The sequence below is a fragment of the Chaetodon trifascialis genome, chromosome 11 (genome assembly GCF_039877785.1).
Source record: "Chaetodon trifascialis isolate fChaTrf1 chromosome 11, fChaTrf1.hap1, whole genome shotgun sequence".
In the NCBI taxonomy this organism is placed as follows: Eukaryota; Metazoa; Chordata; class Actinopteri; order Chaetodontiformes; family Chaetodontidae; genus Chaetodon; species Chaetodon trifascialis.
Genome location: NC_092066.1, coordinates 8,415,224 through 8,435,699, shown reverse-complemented (window position 1 = coordinate 8,435,699; position 20,476 = coordinate 8,415,224). Strand labels below are relative to the sequence as shown.

At 43.3% G+C, this 20,476-nt stretch overlaps 1 protein-coding gene across 4 annotated transcripts in view; it reads left to right on the top strand.

Annotated features, from left to right (window-relative positions):
* The first annotated feature begins 908 nt into the window (after window positions 1–908).
* The window catches only part of cacnb2b (calcium channel, voltage-dependent, beta 2b), a 38,358-nt gene continuing 18,790 nt past the window's right edge, over window positions 909–20,476 (top strand). For 2 of the 4 annotated variants that reach the window (XM_070973728.1, XM_070973727.1), the window contains exon 1: window positions 909–2,093. In XM_070973728.1, coding sequence (XP_070829829.1) covers window positions 2,046–2,093 — 48 coding nt within the window. In that variant the 5' untranslated portion in view covers window positions 909–2,045. Of the gene's footprint in view, window positions 2,094–12,505; window positions 13,016–18,812; window positions 18,964–20,476 lie in introns of those variants that run through there. The other 2 variants (XM_070973729.1, XM_070973731.1) reach the window with 2 other exon arrangements.

Sequence of the window (20,476 nt, the reverse complement as noted above, 5' to 3'; positions counted from 1 at the left end):
TTTTAGTCTGGACCATCAGTGTCGTCTCAACTATTGGATCGACTGCCGGGAAATTTTGTGAAATTTCGTGATCAGAATAGGATGAATCTTAATGAATTGACATTTCCTCTACTGCCACCATGAGGCTGGTTTGACTATTACTGAAACATCTCAACAACTGTTGTACTGATGTAATATTCTGCTCAGATAAACATCGTCAGACTTGTTGATCCTTTAATCCAAGGTTCCCTGAGGATGCATCGTACCGATTTTGGGGATCCCCTGACTTTTAATCTCGCCTCAGCAGCAAGTCAAAGTTTTCACTTATCCTATGAAACACCTTCATCTACGAGATGATTCCTCGAATTGTAGCACAAACATTCCCCAGATGATGAATCCCACCATCCATCATCAGGTGAGAAGTTTTATTGTGAAATACTTTGTTTTATAACAATAAACTTTGCTATATTGAAAAAGTTCTTTAATCATTAATAACTAATTAACTACAATGATGTGATCATTATTTGCTAATCATGAACAAGTTAACATTGTCATTGTGAGCAAGTTAGCATGCTAATATTAGCATTTTGGCATCACTGTGCATAGGTGCAGCCTTTAACAAACAAGCTGATTTCTTTTGGAAACAGGTTGGAATATTCTGACTGCAGATTTTCTTCACTTGTGTCAAAAGATTTTTGAACTAAATTCTAGGTAGAAATGGCTTGAAAAGCCAGATTTATTTATTTATTTTATTTTTGGTTTTTTTTGCAGCGTTGAGCCGAAGCAGAATTACCCCCAGAGTCTCCTCATCCCGCTCTCAAGGTAACACGAAAAACAAGAAAGAGCGCGACAGCACAGAGGAGAGATGACATGAAAGGAAGCAACAGTGGAGGGAGAGGGAGCAGACATTGTGGACAGAGATGAGGAGAATGAGATAGAGGGAGAAAAAAGAGCGGACAGATAGAGAGAGGAGGGGAGAGATGGGGGCTGCTGTTAAGGATGGGTGGAGGCTTTGTAAATCCGCGAGGCTGGAGGCGCATTTGAATTCAGGCTGTGTGTCTCCTGCGCTAGCCGAATGTTACCTGCTCTAGCATGGCAACAGAGAGAGGGGGAGAGTGGTGAGCTTCAGCTGCAGCCTCCACACACACACACACACACACACACACACACGTGCATACACAGTCACAACAGGAGTGCAAGGAGTGACTCAGGTAAGCAGGAACGCTCCTGATGAGAGAGGACCCTTGAGAGAAGGAAGCCGCGTGGTGGAGGGAGAGGGAGAGATACTGGAGGAGGAGGAGCTACAGAGCTGGGGGTTTTGAGGAGGAAGAAAATAGGAATTGCACAGAACCTGAAAATCTCTGTATCTGGACTCCCAGGGTGGGCTCACAAGGGAGGGATAGACAGGGATACAGGCAAGACGGATGTGGAGTGATGCGAGAGCTCTGATTGGATACATCCGAACAGACTTGAGAGACACACACACACAGAAGAAAATGACATTTAGTTTTTGTAGCAAGACTATTCAGGGGGCTTAAGACGGGGGAGGCTGGAAGGGAGGTTTATTTCGAAAGGGTGAGTCGGGACAGAGAGCGAGGGGTGAGGTGGGTAGTGGGAGGGTAAATAAACACAGGATGGCAGATGAACCACCTGTCCTGAGATGAGGTGAGCACACACACACATTAACAGGAGAAGACATACGAACCTCACACACTCCTCAGCACATCAGCCTGGTCCCTGGGACAGCCGCCGGATTCAGGAGCGCAGGACTTTGAAGACGCCGTGAGACGTTTTTGGTGTCTGGATCACTTGGAGTCGTCTGAGGACTTAACTCATGAGAGAGACCAGGCACTGAACCCCCAGGTGACCCCCCTCCTGCGAGAACCTGAGGACATAAGAGATTAAATTCCTTTTCTTTTTGCGGGATCCCCCAACTCAGCTGAACAGCTGGCGATCAGGTGGATCACCTGTGCGATGAGGATCCTGTGTGTGAGCCTGGCCTGAGACGACCCACCCCGGAGGCTTGATCGGCCTGTCCCCTCCTCTTCCCCCAACTGGATGTCTTGATGTATTGCTGTGGGCTGGGACACTGGCGGAGAGTGCAGTCCACCTATGTAAGTGACCATCGCAGCATCACTTGCAGCACCCATCCCCATGTTGTTGATCCCATAGCAACAGTGATATCTTGATACACGTGCCCTGGCAGATTTTTGCATGTATTGTGTGTGCAGTCACTTTTACAAATAATGCTGATGATGCATTCACATTTATAGCTACTAGCAGTGAGTGTGACTCTTCCAACCTGTTATTTTCTGCTAAAGGGTTCACCACTCAGTGACGCTCTGTGTGAGTTTTCAGCCGGGCTGCAGTTTATCAGGGCAGACGATGGCATTGTCAAAGAGCTCGCAGTATTGATCCCACTACAGGACTCTGAGAAAACATTACCTTAAAGCCAATAAACCGGGATTCTGGTGGTTTCACCACCTGGTTTGTTTTCCACTGTGAGGCAACAGTTTGATTTCACCAAGTGAGTGAACAGTGCATGCAAAATGTTTATTTTTGCACACCAGCGATAAGGTGGTTTTAAATACATGACAGCTGCTTAGAAGAGCTGTTCTCCTCACATCATCTGTCCTGTCTGAGCTGTCTGAAGGAGGAGATGAGCGGGGGAGGACAGACAGGTGCAGTTATCTCATTACAGGCCAGGTTTTACTGTCCTCTCAATGACAGAGAGGAGCAGGGAGGACAGTCTCACTCCTCTCCTCCACCTGTTCCTCTTTATTTCTTCTTCTCTTCCCTCTGACTCTCTCTTCCTGTCCTTCCTCTCCTCTCTGTGAGTCTTTCTCCCAGTCTGTCTGCTGGTTCACCACTACAGTCATTGTTGTTTTTTTTCCCTTCATGTGTCTACCCCAACCTCTGTTAAGTCCTGTTGCAGCTGAGGCAATAGAGTCTCAGAGCTGTGCATTGTGTGATGGCGCTGACTGCAGAGGACCCTATCGTAACCACATTCCTACATGAAATAGGCTTACTGTCAGCCCTCAACACTCAATAGGCTGTCAGCGCAGAGCCTCACAGATTACCACAATCTGTGCTGCTGCATGCAATGTGTGCCCACCTCAGCAACAAGGCAGGAAAGAAACTTACTGGATCGAAAAGCCACACACAGCTAAAAGCAGTATCAAGAAGTGGGACCTGGTGCCCGCATTCAGCGTAGTGTCATTGATTGCATGTGCTTACAGCTTAGTGAAATTAAAAACCCTGAGCTGAGAAAATGCATGTAAATATACGGAAAATCTGCAACATGTGTTGCTTTGATGCACTCGGGCTTGAAGAGCTTATGATACATGGTTAACGCCTTTGTGCCTCATGTGGTGCAAGTACATTACTCATCCTTTATTTTCAGTCCGTTTGCTACAGCACATTATGTTTTGCATTTCCGACAACACAGTCATGAAGGAGATTTAAACGAGATGATTAATTGACTTTGTCTTTGGCTTCTCCGGAGTACAGCAGAGGTTCATACACTACGCAGAGCACAACACACCATTAAACCATTAGAATTGCCACCTCACGGCTGTTTGCCTCCGCCAACCAGTCAAGCTGCTGTTTACATCCATGTCTGTCCAGGCTCATTTAATGTATCCCATGAAAAGTTTGAAGGATTGAGGTATTAAGTGTATTTTGGGACAAAATAGAATTATCTCTATATTGACGTTTCCAGTGAGAAACATGCTTTCTTCATTTAGAGACGATTTTTACAGCGGACTGATAGAGAGCTTCATCTCATGGTGCAACAACATCACCTGAAGATCAATATCAGCAGAATCAATGTGGTGAACTACAACGCTTCAAATATGGGTGTTGCTGCAAAGAAGCTACAAATTTTAGCTTCAAATGTAATCGTGGATGCTTCACACACATCTAAACAATCACCACATTTTCAAGGTCTCCCCTTGTTCCTGAGTTATGGTGCTGAATAATGGCCTTTTTGCAGGACATTATGTTTCAATGAAGATGACCTTTGATTTGTTGGATATAAAATGTCATCACTTTTTATCCTATGAGACATTTGTGTGAAATTTTGTCATAATTAGCATATAAATTCTTCAGCTATGGACAAAAGCATTGGCACCTTTGACTTTTGGCCACAAAAATCTAATCGGTTCATCCTTGAGTCCAAGTGAACGTTTGTGCCAAATTTGAAGAAATTCCCTCAAGGCATTCCTGAGGATGTAAAGATGGACGGACAGACAGCTTAAAAACATCATGCCTCTGGCCACAGCTGGCACCACCGTGGAGGCATAAAGAAAAATATAGATATATAAAAAATTTACAAAATACAAAGGTGCAGATGGGCAAAGGTTATATAGATGATACCAGAGAGCAATCTAATAACACATGTTCCCTGATGCAGTCATTCTGTGCTCAACCCCTGTATGGCACAGGGAATAACAGACTTCTTGAATATGTTCTGGCTGGTTCTTGAGACCCTCAATCGATGGCGGTGGGTGGGTGTGAGGTATCTTCAGTTATCTACAGCACTGTCAAATATTTCACAAAGTTGCTTCTATGACTTGCAAATCACCTTCCCTGCAATGTTTGCTAGCATGTAGCTTGTTTTTGCTCTTTACACTCAAGTTGCTGCACCAAGTTGTTATATTGAATGATAAAGTGCTTTAAAATGTTAAGAAGATTTTTAGATCTTTCTCTAATCTTTGCTTCTTTAATATGAAATACTGGATCATAAACCAAAAAGACTGGGAGACATTGGTTTAGAAGACATTTCTGATTTGGCACCTGATATAATTTTTTCAGAGTTCATCAAAATGATTTTCAGAAGTAACATCAATTTTGTTCAAAAACTTATTTTCCACTTGTAATTTCAGATTCATATTTTTTAGAAGTGTTCCTCCAGGTGTGGCCTTTGCTGGCAGAGGACAGAGCTGGATTACCTTAAGTGCTTGCCTGGCTGGAGAAGGAGCTTAAGACATCTTACTGTTCTCTGCTTAGCTGCTGCTGTTTTCATAACGCTGAGTGTGAGGACGGCCCGGCCAACAGGTGAAGGGCGGGACGACGCCATCCACGTTATCTAAATCTGCTAAAACCTTAGAAACAAAGCAAAGATGTTTCAGAGGATGGAATATGCAGTTTCTTAGATCTTTAAGTGTAGCATTTGGTTGTTGATTGTCATTGTTTCTGTTTGGTGTCTGTCTCCAGATGAGACAGTGAAACATGCAAGTTCTTTTGCCAAAAGATGTCAACAAATGTTGCATGAAGATTTGCTGCAGTGAGGAGGGAAATTCACTTTTTATTTTTTGGGTGTTTTGCCTTTGATTGATTGTGTTTGTAGTCAAGAGGCAGACAGGAAATGTGAGGAGAGAGAGGGGAAGGGGAACAATGACATGTGACAAATGCCCCACCTTTTTTCATGTGTATTTTCCTGTACACATTTCCTGACCTGGATTCACCTGCTGTACACCTGAACAGGTTCAAAACGTTTGGCAACAATCGTACCTCACTTTAGGTGACTGTTGGGAGAGGCATAGAGAGGTAGTGACAGCGAGTTTCTGTTTTTACCTGAAGAAGAGTTTAAAATCTGATGACTGAAATGTGTATTTAACTGCATCAAGTCTTAAATCTGGAGCGGAGAGGACGTGTGGAAAATGTTCACCTTCTCATGGAGTTTTTTAACCTGCAGGAAATACAATTAGCTCTGCTCACGCCAGTACTTCCAGTGTTTTTTGGACCTCTCTGGTTGTGGTAGCACATTTCAGCCTCTGGTTTTATTTCATGTGCAGGATGCAACGTGTTCCCTTGAATTTTTTATGCTGCAGAGGTAGTTGTGATTCCTTTTCCTCCTGTAGCCTTCTTCTGTCGGGGTGAGTCTACAAGGACCACAGATCCATACGGTGCTGAGGTGGACATTGATTATAACGCTGAATCAAAATCCTGTGGATTTGGTAAACACGCTGCAAGCTCAGTATTGACTTGTTTCCACACTCAACACTCACGCCGCTATTTCCTGCCTCACCGGAGGCGATGGAATTGTAGATCACAGATGAGTATCTGTGTAGAACCAAAAAAGCTCTTCGGGGCTGCTCTGCCTCAGCTATTTATTTATTCTTAGAATTGCAATGCATTAGAAGTAAAATGGTGGTGGTGGTGGTGGTGGGGGGGTCGCATGGAGGGGGGTTGCATTAATTGCTTATAAAGTTGGAAAAAGATAAGCTGTTGCAATTCTTGAATTAAATGTCTGAATAGAAGATGCATTTAGGTTGTGATATATTTTCTATAATCAGTCCGAGTAATCAATCAAAGTAATTAGAGTCTATTAGTTTGAATCCATTTTTACATTTAAAGGAACAGTCGCTCTCTTTCACACTTGTCTGTGTGTTCAAGGTCTGGCGTGTTGGATTTAGGGTGTTGTATTGGTAAAAACTGAATATTCATAAGTATGTTGTCATTAGTGTACAATAGCCTGAAAATAAGAAATGTTGTGTTTTCAATTAATTCTATATACCTACTGACAAACCAAACACTGTCACCAAGAGGGCTGTTCCTTTTTTTGCGCAGCCACCATAGGTTCTCTTACATGTTTGGAAAGAGGTTGAGGTGAAGGTCACCACTAGATGCCACTAAATCCTAAACACTGGTCCTTTAAGTGTGGATCTGAGCCAAGAGGGCATTAGCCTAGCTTAGCATAAAGACTAGAAGCAGGGGGAAACAGCTAGCCTGGTTCTCTCTGAAGTTCAGAAAATCGCTCACCAACCCCTCAAAATTGACTAGTTTACACTTTTTTGTTTAACTGATAGACTGTAAAAACAACCATTCACTAAACTATAGCTTAGCAACTATATAGAAGGTCTGTCAAGATCTGAATTTCAAATCTTCAAATCTTTTCCTCTTGTAAAATAGAAACATATTGAGGAGCCCGTTTGTGGTTTTAGGTGGAATTAACGATCCATCTATTCAATCAACAGACAATCAGCGACAAGACTCTGAGAAATCACTGCACTTTGCTGTGTTAGGCTACATCATGTAAATCCCTTTAAAACCAAAACATGTTGTTTTCAGATTTCTGCTTGTTTATGGATGTGTAACCTACACTTTTTGACCTCTGGGGAGACAAGCCAGCTGTTTGTCCCTGCTTGCATTTATGCTAAATTAAGCTAATAATCTCCTGGCCCCAGAGCTGCGCTTTAAGAACAGATGTGAAACAGTATTGATCTTTTCATCTCACCCTCATGAGGAAAGTTAGTAGCGAATTTCCCAAAATGTTGAACTGCTCCTTTAAAAACACATGTATTGCATAATTTGCAGTTCCCGTGAGTGCAGTATATTCAGGACATTATCAAGGGGCTCATGAAAACACCGAGTTTGGGATTTGGGATTGGCAGAGAGACACTCATGTATAATACCATCAATCTCTTATTCTGTCAATCCATCTCATCCTCTCTAACCAATCACTGCCGTGGAGCTCAGCAGCGCGATTACAATCAAACACATACACGCGAGATGACATGAACAGAGTACGCAGAATTACAAATGTGCTTGTTGTTTCTGTCTCTTTTCTGTCTTTCTGGAAATTAAAGGGCAAGTTATGGAGAAATATTCACAACAACCAATTCAATGTAACATGTTTTTTTTAATCTCATGGAAGGGATCAGTAACCTGCCCTCCAGTCTGTGTCTGCCCTCAACTGACTGGCCCTCTCCAGTCGTCTGTCCTGCCTCCTCCACCTCCTCCACCTTCACTCAATCTCCCACCATCCTTACTTACTCAGCAACCTTCCATCTCTTCAGCTCTGCTCCCCTTCCTCTCTCTCCTCCTATCACCATGTTCCTCTCTTCCTTCCTTTTCACTTCTCCCCCTCCATCCATCTCCTCTCAACCTCTCCTCTCCCAGATGTTAGGAGGGCAGGATTGGCCGTTTGCTGGCCCCAGCCTCCGGCATCACGGAGGAGGGGCATCAGCCAGATGTTGGGTTGCATAGTCATACTGTACAAGCTTTATGAATCTGAAGAGCGCAGACAGTCTCTGACAAGGAGGAGGAAGAGGAAGATTCAGGTGAAGGACTGAAGGAACTTTCCTGCATGTTCTATCTCTGCCTCCGACAGGCACTTTTGGAGTTATCCTGTCTTTGTTTCTTCCTCCCACTCCTCCTCCTCCTTCTTGAGTCAGTTTTGGATCATGTTTAGTCGGGTGTGATTGGAGGGCGACGCTCCAGGCAGATGTAAATCTGGTGAGGGTTGTTGGCACAGGGGGAAACAGTGGAGGACGTCAAATGAAAAGACCGTCTCCATCTCCGAGCGGGCTGCTGCTGCTGCTGAAGGTGGACTGGGATCTGAGTGTGTGCGTGTGTGAGGACGCTGAGTGTTTCGGGAGTCGGGCCTGTGGCCTCACCGCCCTCCAGCCATGTCAAAAGTGCCCAAGAATAAAAATGTCTCCTGGGTGAGTACTGCTTCTGTGGCTGCTTGATGGGGGGAGGATTGGAGAGGGGGTGGCGGTGGAGGGGGGCTGTTAGTGGATTATAAGAGTTCACTTTGAGTGCTTTTTCATTTCTGTCAGCTTTATCTGCTTTGGAATTTGTTATCTTTGGCTGTAATTTCTTAAAAGGAATGCTTCATATATATTTTTAGGAATTTCAGCGTACAGCAGTTTGATGTCCAAAGCACAGTTGTTCTGTTTTGGACCAAAGAAGGAGCATGTTTTATGGTCTTAATTTAGGACTCCAGATAGGGAACAGGATAGATAAAACCATTGTCTTTGCTCTTTTGCACATCTGCCTCAATGTGTCCAACAGCTGTGAGGTCAAAACTATCCTAAAGCCCACTGCGCTCCTCTCCGGCCTGCTTTACACCATACCGCTCAGCCAGCTGAGAAATAACAAAGCATTGACAAAAAAGAAAAGGTGATGATTAGGCTCAAATCAGTGAGTGCGAAGTGGGAAGGACTAACGTGTGCTGACTTTGCTTGACCGCAGTTTAATGAAAATACGTTTTGGTTGCGAGCAATAATGAGTTCTGGGGTCTTTTTTTAGGTCGGGGCAGATGTGTGGTTTCTAGCTGTGTGGACACAGTGGAGGGTAGAGAGGAAGGCAGAGGTCTGGAGCTTTGCCTGGAATTGTGCGTGCCATCCATCTCTGCCCCAGCAGCCCTGCCCTGCACTAGTGGCCCCAGCATGACAACACACACACACACACACACACACACACACACACGCACACACGCACACACATTCGGGTTGTAAGAAGCTTAGGGACAGATGTTTGTTTATGTACATGTGTACATGAACATGTGTGCTGTGTATGCATGGGGGAAGTGAGATGACTGACGGGTTGTGTGATAGAAGCTCTGCGAATGATGCAGTAGCAACTGAACTGCTTGTTTCCACATCAGGTGATTAAGACGTATTTTACTTCTTTTTAAATCAAAAATGCTTTTGAAACTGAGTCAGGTTGTCGGATAAGTGTAGTAATAATTATCTAAATGGGCTGATCTATCTTTCTCCATGATTTGATTTGTACATTTTCTTTATTATAATTCCAAATTCAGTGTCAGACGTAACATACACTTCATCCGTATGACCATGCATACATATAAGATGGATAGCTGTAGTTTAGTATTTAAGGCAGACTTGAGGGCAAATGCGAAAAGATATGTTTTTGAGTTTACTTTAGCGTGAGTCGACTGAGTTAACCTCTCAAATATGAGTAGGAAGACAAGTCCAGAGAAGAGGGGCTTGGTAAGAGAAGGCCCATCCACCCACTCATGTTTTACTTATTTTTGGAATAGTCAGGAGACGGACTTTTACAGACCATAGAGCCTGAGCAGGTATGTGAGGAGTGACTAGAGGTGATAGGTAGGATGGTGCAAGCCCCTGCAATATTTTACAAGCTAAAAGTAGAATCTCGAAGTCAGAAGTAAGAGCAGGGCTAGCATGATAAATTTTTCTACTTAATATTCCAGCAGCAGTATTTTGTACAAGTTGTAGTTTGCTAATGGCTGATTTAGGTAAGCCAGAGAGACAAATGCGTGAACAAGTGTTTCAGCATCAGTCATGGAAAGAATGAGATGAATCTGGGCAACGTTTCCTAAGCAGACGTGCAGTCTTTGTAATATTGTTGATATGTTCTTCAAAAGAGAGATTAGGATCAAATAGGACAGTGAGATTTCTAATGCAAGGGCTTTGTGATACTGTTGAACAGCTATGTTTCTGCTGCTCATGCTGCTTTGCTCCAGGTCAGGATGTTATGATCTCGCCTAAGATGTTACCTAATTACCAGCGACAAAGACGACTGCATTTGGACATTGTTAACATCAGTTAAATCACTGCTAGACAGACTTAAACAAGGTGTTTGTGACAAACCGTGTAGTTGAATCCAAAGCCCGATATCAGACACAGAAAACATTTTCAGTTTGGTCTCAGTATGATATGAAATACTCCTTATTGATTTGTCCTTCATCTTTAATTGAAGAGCAAGCAGTGGCCTTCAGTCGTTAGTCAAAGTTCAACAAATGTGAACCTTCAGCGCTGCCTCTGCTGAGTGCACATTAGTGCCGGACTGCTGCAACACAGCACATGAACAATAATGAAGGAGATGTGCACAAAAGCTGGTTTTCCTTGATAATGTGAATATGGCATCCTTGTATGTAGCAGTTTCCACTTTTGGGTGCTGAAGGCATTTACTGTGAACTTACTATAACTGTGTTTTTTGTGTCTGCAATGAAAAAAGGATTGTTTTTTTTTTTCTTTCAGTTTTCAAAGATTTAAAGAGTTGGAACTTTTAGGATCAGACATAAATTCTCACATCCTTGGAGGGTGCATGCAGCTAATGTACAGAGTGTATGCTCAGTGGGTGTGAAGCATATCTCAGCTTCTTCGTGTATTCCATGGGTAGCTCGTTTCAGCAGCACAGGAACGATCTGACCGCCTTATATAACAACTTCACAGATGTGCTTAGTGGGAGTCAAAGTAAGCAGGGACTCTGTTGGAGCATTTTGTTGGCACTTGTGGAGAGCTGGCTCCTTCTGGAGGAGATTTGAGGTGTCATGGAGCAGATTTAGCAAAGCTCCAAGTCTGGTTCAGTCCCAGGTCATGGGCTAAATGTTGGGACCTTCCATTTATTTCTTTCTGTCTCTGTCACAGCTGGTCTGATCACAGTGCTCTGACCTTTAATGGTGACACTCCAGCAGTAGAGATATTGATAAGGACACTATGTGTGCACCTGCAGCCTGTGTTTGTGTGTGCAGCTGTGTGTATCCTTGGTCCAGATGTGTGTCTGACCCAGAGGTCAGTGTCACAGCTTCTTGCTCCACACTGTCACTGCCTGGCCCAGCTGACGCCAGCCCTGCATGATTCGTTTCCATTTTCAGTTATGTAACACTCTCATCTGTGTCCCTCGCCTCCCAAAGCTCTCCCTGGAGATTTTGGTACCTCACTGTATCGCCCATCTGCTGACGTCCCCTGCCTGGCAGCCTGGGTTACAGGCCACAGTGACAAATGGACCATGCAGAGGTACTTACCTTTAGGCTAAACACTGGCCTGGAGGAAGAGGACGTATTAAGATTACTGCAGTGTAGAAATGCATGCAAGTAAAGATCATTCAAAGATTGACTGAGGTAAAAGTGTCTGGTTTGGTACAGGCACTCAGGTATTTTTGTACTATTTTGTCTAGGTTTTGAGCTATAAGATGACTATTTTCATTGAAAGAAGTAGTTCCTATGGAAGCTCCTGACAGTCTGTCATGTTGATTACAAACATGACATGACATGACAATCTGTTTCTTGAAAAAGATGTTATGGCTGATTTTTTTTTAAATTTCCCAGCCACACAAACAAATTCCTCTCAGAAGACCACAGGCCTGAAAGTGCAGCCACATATCAGACAATGATATAAAGCTGTGGTTCCACTTCTGCCTTATGGCCCCTTAAAAGGGAACCTGTCAACCCCTCATCACAGGTGATGGCCTCAGTACAGACATGAGCTGAGAGCAGTTCAACTCAAGAGTAATTTTTCCTCTTCAAATTGTTTTATTGGATAGATTTGTAGAGCGCACTGAGACGCTTCAGTTTTACCTCAGCAGCTCCTGGAGGTGTACTGACCCTCAGGTGCTTTAAAGGTATTTTAGGCTATTTCTAACATTAACACGTGGATGAAGGCATAAGCTGCGCCCCTCTGAAGGCAGCTCCACACAGTGTGAGGGTAACTTTAAGATAGAAGAGTCCTACCATAGTAATGTGCGGAGGACAGTCCCTGCATGTGCCTGATACTTGGCAAATAGTTTTAAGTAGTGGCACAATGACCCTGAACTAATTATGGTGAAAGATGACCATGACTCGCTCTCGGGAAGGCGAGTAGTAGATCTGGATGTAGTTGCAGGCCTGTGTTGTAAATCGGCCACACAAAGGAATTATGGCGTGCGAGCTTTTTAATTTCATCTTTCTATTTTGGAGCCAGGCCATTATAATACTCCCATTTGTGCAGCCAAACCCCAGGAAGTTGTTTGGATGTACACACACGCACACACTCACTAATCAGGCAGCACGCGCAGCGGACGGAGCCAACTGTGGTCAACCACATAAATGAAGCGCTCCTCACTTTGCGTTATTTAGCGTGGACAGTGCAGACGGGTTGGACACCTTCTCGGTTTGTTCGGTAGTTGAGGTCAGACTGAGCGGTGTGCGGCTCAACAGATGCCGCACCGAGGAATAAGCCTTTAATTCCCACAGGACTCGGGAAGGGGTAACTACACTCAACTCACAGCACAGACTTAGGTGAAACCCCTCACACACATCCGTGTCTCCGGCGGTGTCCTGGGCATCGCGGTGTCTTGGGAAATATTTACGCACAAAAGCGGCGCTTTGCTGCATTGAACGTCGGATTTACGCACCTGCTTTAGAGGTAAACTCAGTCTCATGGAATATCTGCCCACGTCTCATTTACCGGAGCCAGGTGAGCGATAACTTGATCTGGTCGTTACAAGCGCGGAATACCACCGGTGGACCGCTTGAACAACCATGCCACCCAAGAAAAAGGTAAAATATGCAATTTATTTATGTTTTCGTGTGTGTGTGTGTGTGTGTGTGTGTGTGTGTGTGTGTGTGTGTGTGTGTGTGTGTTCGCATGCGCGCGCGCGCTGAACAGGAAGGGTAGGAGAATGCACCATCTGTTGCACCGGGCGCGTTAATCCTTGTGTGAGGCCTTTCCACATCATTGCACTCAGTAAAACAGGGAGATAGAGATGCATATCCACATGCATGTATCGCGTCATATGTTCAGGCTTCAGAGACAGTTGCATAACCAATGGCCTGTGAAGATCAGGTGGATTAAAGCTCTTTTCTTGCCCTTTCTTTTACTTGTGGTCCTTGGACCTGCTGTGAACTCGGTGTGACATTGTGTGCAGGCTCCTGAAACTGCGCTCAGCCCTATTTTCACTCCACATGTGAAACATTTATATTTGTACAACAGCAGCAGGTGTTGTTAAGTCCCCATCCTCGAGCCATTAATGCACATACAGGGATACCCGATTAGAAAATTTCACTCTTGATTTTATTAGTCTTTTAGTAACCTACATAATTCTCATCATTTTCCTGAAAAAAGTATGTTACGTACGATTGAAATATCAGAGTCACACGTGCAGACTTGGTGAGACTGAGAGAAGACACCTACCCTTTTGCCCTTCTCATGCATTACCATTACGCTCAAGTCACAGAGCTAAGCATCCAGCCATCAGTCTTTGAAAAACCCAGGGGGCTGTTTAACAACACTTAGTGCTGCTCTGGAGGTATTTCCAGAATCCTTAAAGCCTCTTCCAACCATTTGGATAGAAAAATATTCTGTCTGCTGCACAATAAAAAAAAAGATTAGCATAAGTGCATTTTTTTTTCTCACCCAAAAAAAGATAAAAATCAAAATCAAAAAGCTTTGTAATCCATTATGTTTGTCTATTTTGATGTTAAGTTTAGTTTTCATACAAAATAATGGGCTAACATTTTTGTTGCGTTGCCTTGCTCAAAACAAGCAGGGACTGTCCAGCCATGCAACTCATCTATTTTGGTTCACTCTCCCTGTGCTCATTTTTGGCTGCAGAAAGCAGCAGCTTTCAGTAAAAAGGCTCTGAAAACCCACAATATGCTACCTGCCCAGCACCAAACAGAAAAGTTAGCGGCTCGTTGGTGAACACAGTGGAGCATCAAGCAGCTGAAGAGCCAGATATTCCCTCCAACACATTCTCACTGCCAGCTCAGCACATCCGGACGCGTGGTCTGGACCCCCTGCCATCCTTTTTTGGGTACAGCTTTAGTGTCATTTTCCAGTGTGCAGGCCTCCATGGTCAAGATAGCAATGATAAATTTACAATGTCTGGTAATGTCTGGTTACACGTAGTGACTGTTGGGAAACGATGGAACATCGTTTGGGGTTGTTCCCGCTGCAGCAGGTGGAGACCAAAAACAGATTTAAATTGAGTGCTTATTGGACTTCCATTCATTAAGTGGCCAGAAACATAACTCCATATCTGTAAATAATGGATGTGTAAATAAGCAAATGTTTGCTATCTTGCTTGCCATAGCAACTTGATCTGTGGTAATATGTCAGTGTTGGGTTTATGGTTTCTTTGTGCTGCCCTGGAGTGCCCAAAAAATCTGCACATTTAGATGTAAGGACTCTTTGAATAGTTTCAGAACAGCAGTAAATGTTACACAACCTTGTCGGTTTTTCACACATCTCTGGGTATTTATTCTTCAGAAAAACAGATCTTTGGCATGAGTGTAATGAGACACACAAACTGGAGCTTGAGGAAACCTCTTAGTCTCCGGATGGCCTACTGTCTTGGCATTACAGTGTGCTGGTTAGTGCTGTCCCACTGCTTGTTACTTAGAATAGGAAAAGCCTCTTAGTGGCTGTTACAGGGGCATTACATCCAGATACCTGCTCTCCTTCCAGGCAGGAAGTGGAGCAATAAGGCGGCGGAGATATCTGGAACCTTCCACAGGAATATTCTGTAGACCTGGATTAGGATGGTCTCCAAGTTGTTTTCATTTTCCCTGACTGTACATCCATCTTTTTTGTGCTTAACCTGACAAAAATGCTCTCAATCTCTTTTATCCTGCAGATGAGTGACGCAGATGACAGTTGCAGTGATACTGGTGGTTCAGTAAATGCCTCAGTGCAATAAGTGAGAAATTATCGTACCAGTAATGAGTGTCAATTTTTTTTTCTATAATCCCCACACATGCACACCCCTCCTTTTACCAACAGTAATCATGTTGCATCATAATGCAGCAATGCAATGCAGAGGAGCAGAGAGACTTCCCATCTATGTCCTACAGATGAAATGTATCTGTGACAGGAGCCGAGCGAGCCACAAATTAAGTTGTATAGAGAATATTAATGCAGCTATTATATCTCTATCTGATGACTGTCAGGGAGCTTGAGCACATGCAGTCCAAGCAGAAGCGTTGGATGTCTGTGAGGAGTTTGCATTTGTGTCTCTCTCTCTAAATCCTGGATTGACGCATGCTATCTTAATCTCCTTACTCAGAGACAATCATGACCCAGAGAGAGAGAGAGAGAGAGAGAGGAGCTCAAATACACACTGGTTTTTCCCTTGTAATGATTTTTTTTTTTTCCAATTTAGTCTTTGATGCCATGATTTTCTTCAAGGCAAATCATTTTTTCCTTTTTGATGTTCCTTCAAATGTGCAGATTCTCTCTGTCGTAGAAGTTAAATGCTATGAGCGGGTAGTCATTAACTGCGAAATGATACGAACATTGCATGTGATGTTAAAAAATTGATGCTACTCTTGTATTATTACTTTTAGATTCAGGGTAAGCCCTGATCCTACACAAAATGAAATGAATCAAGAAGGAATTGACTGTTTGCTAAACGCCCACTAAAAACAGTTTCAGGCCATATGCACGAGGCTGTAATCAAAGCAACACTCTGTATATAAAGAGATGGGATGGTGGTTTCTTTTTGTTTACCCAACCTAAAACCAAAAACACGAGAGTGTAAGGACTGCATTAGGTAGATCCGCAGTTATATTTTCTGCATTGTCAAGTCAAGCTAGCTGGCTCTGACCACTGACTGCTGGACAGCTCTGACAAATGAAAGCTACATCACAGCTACCATCAGTGCTGACTGGGAGATGCAGTCCAGTGTGCTCCTGAGGTCAAAATGAACTGGTTAGCTACTGGTTAAAGGATGGCACGCTATCGAAAGCAACCGACATCCCTATAGTGTACTAAACAGTGTAAACTGTAAACGTTTGCAAGCCAGCTAACTGCTGTCTACAAAGCCAGCAGCATTTCATACTACATTATGCGTTGAATGAAATATCTGATCTTACATTTATCATACTTAACAATAGGACTAAGTAGCCCTACACTGCAGTACAGGATTAGCTTTAGCCGCAGTCTTTTGGCCTGATATCCTGTGTCCGAGCGCATAGGTAAGGCCCCTTGAATAGGGTTCATACTTCAAACTTTAAAAAGTCAGCCAGAGGCAGCGCTCTCAACCCATAGGCTAATCTTAGCTTTATTAGCTAGTTAGCTCTGGCTGATAAAATCTGCAGCAATAGTTGTCAGTTCAGCCTACAGCATCCACAGTTATCAGCTATAAATGAAAGGTTTGCTTTTAAATAATAAAATAAGTGACAATTGAGTGGTAAATTTGCCAGTTATCATGGTAAACTGCATATGTGCGTATATGGGGGAATGGAAAAACTAACAGGTGTAACAACAGTAGCTGAGGGGGTGGGCCTCAGTCAATTAATTGAGGTAATTTCCACTTTAAAGTCTTTCTTTAATTTGTAACCACAAATTGGCACCACAAGTAATCAAACCCACATTAACATACTGTATAGACATAAATTACATTTAGTGCAGTACAGATTCACTGCCACTCTTGATCTGTAATTGGATATCTAAAGAGTCGTGATGCAGCCTTTAACTCCTCAGACGGAGACTTGTGCCAAAGTAAAGGTGGCGGTGCCAGCCCAGCCATATCTGCTCCATGGTAGCATCAGGCAGAGGGCATGGAGCCAGTCTCCTTCAGACAGATGATGCAAAGCTGCTGATTAGACAGGGCTTGGAGAAAACTGGATTGGAGCAGACGCTGCATGCAAACGACTGGGCTGTTAATGAAGACGAGATAGAGTAGCAATGAAATCTTCGCAGTATGTGGAATAACACATCAAAGTAAATGAACAGCAGCTAAATTGCGAGAGGATTGGTGTTATCAGATTAAATTTACTGTTTCTCAGCAGCAGAAAGAGCCAATATGAGAAAATATTTACAGGTGAAAATGAGAATTTTGAACACCTGGGCTCAGTGCCAGCAGCTCATTGGTGGGCTGACAGGAAATTAGTCACAATTAGATTAGTGACCTGCTCCACAGCCAACAATGAACTGTGGTAAAGACTGTTTGGGATGCAGACAGTGTTTTTGTCCTTTTTGATGCATGACTCTATCTACTGAAGCTCACCAGCAAGGTTTTAATGAAGCTTACTAATTTAAAACTTCAAAATGTTTCTGCAGATCAACTAGAATATTCTGAGATATGAATAAACATATTACAGCTTTGATCTTGTATCATGAAAGATTATGTCATCTCGAAAAGCGGACAAACTCACAAACCAGGTCTGCTTTAATACTCTGTCAACCAGAACCAGCAGATGTGCTTTGAACTTTCACAGTAAAAGCACATTTTGGTACTGGATGTCACACTTTGAGCCAGGACCACACTGACAAGTCAAGCACCACAGGCTGCTCTCCAGTGGAGATGTGAATGGGAGGAGTAAATTTGCCGTCCATGGTTTTAGAATTAAAAGTTCTGTTTATTTGCTGCATGGGCGATTTTAGGGGACTGGCAGTTGAAGGCAGGCTGACTCTGTTATCTGTACATCCCTGGGGGTGTTTATGCATAATTTACACTTTATATGTGTTTGCTGTTTGACACCTTTTTCCTGCAAATCCTGAGTTAGCTTATTTTGTTGACACTGAATCTCAGAGTTCTCATGTGAGGACAGATCAACAACTATGCAAGCACTGCACAGACGGATGAGACACACGGGATGGGCATGGAACAGTATGTGAGACCAGACACATCAATTATGACATTAAGACATAAATGAAGTAAGTAGCAGTCAGCACTTTTTTTCAGATTTACTGTATTATTAGATGATCTTTGCAGTTTTGACCACACCATGCTTTATTCTTACAAACATTTGTATGTATTTGTATGTATATTTTTCCTTCACTAGTTGAGATACACAAAATCCTGCACGATTGACCTATTTAGCAGGGCACTGGATGGCTCTATGGTTCTATGGTTGGATGGTTCTTCACAAATTTGTCACTTGACCTTCGGTTACAAGATACTCAATTGCCACAGGGATGAGGGCATCACAGGTCTGCTCATCCTGGAGCTGCTTGCTGTGGTGGAACCTTTCAACCCAAGATGTCTTTTCGTAACTACAAATGAGACGTTGATAGTGGCAGCACTTGGGGAGGACAGGCACACATAGTTTCCATCCTTTCAGAGGACATTGCATTAACTGACATCCATTTCCTGGAGACTTACCCTAAGTGGAACCAGAACCACGACTGGGCTAACACTAACCCTAACCTTTCCCTAACCCTAACCTTAACCACTGACCAAGAAATTGGCTTTTCCCAGCTGGGGAGTCCCCAGTTAACTGGTCTTTGTCTGAAATGTGTCCTTGAAAGTAGCCAGAATCACACACTTGATCTTCCAAACAACTAGAATAACAGCTTCTACTCAACCATGCAGGCTAAACACATCCACCCCTGTAATCTGCCACCCACTCTTCATCGAGTCTAGTGCAGTGAACTCCTCTCTCAGTCACTGTGGAGTTAGACTTTCACATCATCTCGTCCATGTGGACTCTTTGTTGCTTACATTTTGTATTGATGCTCGGTCACTCCGTGCTGTGTGAGAAGGATGCACATACCATGCAGGGTAAGGCAGAATCTGCTGCTACTGTTTATTATTAGATGATCTTCCTTTCTGTTCCTCTGTGTGTGTGTTTATTCATTTGTGTGACTGGCATGTAACCAGCGTGAATGACACTTAACCGTTAGATGTTTGACGTCTTCGACTGTGAGAAGTACAGTAGCGGTGGCGTTGATCACTGCCAAGTGGACTCAGTTATTCTCTGTGGAGCTCTAACTGTCAGTTCAATAGCTTCTCTATGGATCTCCCATTGATTTTAATGTGCTGTTCAATGAGTGTTAGTGCCTTTGATCAGTCAATGAGGATGGAGTGAATTTCACTAAATGCTTGGAAGGCAGCGGAGGTATGGAGGATGATTTTTTCTCTGCGGATTATAGCATGCAAGTTACGATAGGAGCAGTATTTTCATCAGTGGGAGTCATTTATGCTTAGGTGGCATATTTCTCTCAATGGTTGCCATGGAAACATGAGGGAGTGTGCAGCAGGATCTGGTATCCCTAGTAAATGGATGGTAAATGGACTGTGTCCATATAATGCATTTCTAGTCTACGGACCACTCAAAACTATTTACAGCACGTCAACATTCATACGCTGATGGCAGAGGCTGCCATGCGAGGTGCCAGCCTGCCCATCAGGAGCGATCCGGTCCTTTCCATCCAAAGCTCCACGCTCATCTGTTCACACACACTCCCATGCACACACACAGTTCCACAAAGATGGGTTCAGTGTCTTGTCCAAGAGCACTTCACTCGGGATATTGTTCAGTGGAGAAGATTGAGTCCTAAATTAAGAAACAGAAAAAACAGGCCAGTTCTTCAGCTGAACCACAGTCTCACGGATGGATGGATGGATGGATGGATATTTATTTCTTCTACTGTATACCTTTTACTATTTCTACCCATTCACCAATATCAAGTTTTTTTTTAATTTTATACTAAATGCCCTTTAAAGCTCCAAATAGCACTCAAGCACTTTTTCCAGATTTTTATCTTATTTATTGTAGTTTTAGCCTTCGTTCCTCTTGGTCATGATGACCTTTGATTCACCAAAATGAGAGCTGAGATACAATCTAGGGGAAAGCCTTACAATGAAGACCAGCACAAGCAGCTGTCTGTTAACCACACAGGTTGTAAACAGTTTAGACCTATTGGATAAACCACCTTTTAAGCATCCGTTTTCACAACGCAGTTTCACAATTCAGTAGACAATCTTAAACAGACATTTTAAGTGTATTTTTGATTGGCTGAAATATGGATTTGTTTGCAGACTGACAATGTGTGCTGCATGCCCTTGAGTTCAAAGCAGTGTCTGACTGAAAAGGCAACAAGGGAAGCAGCTGTATGTGCAGACGCTCGATGTTAACCTGGCCCACATACAGTAAGCCAAACCAATTACTTAGTCCTCATCCTTTAAGTATACTTTTCACCTTTGGCTGGAATGAATACTTAAAGAGAGACTGACTTTTTCTGAACCATTCTGGACAGACTCAAAACCAAATTTGTCAAAAGACACACAAAGC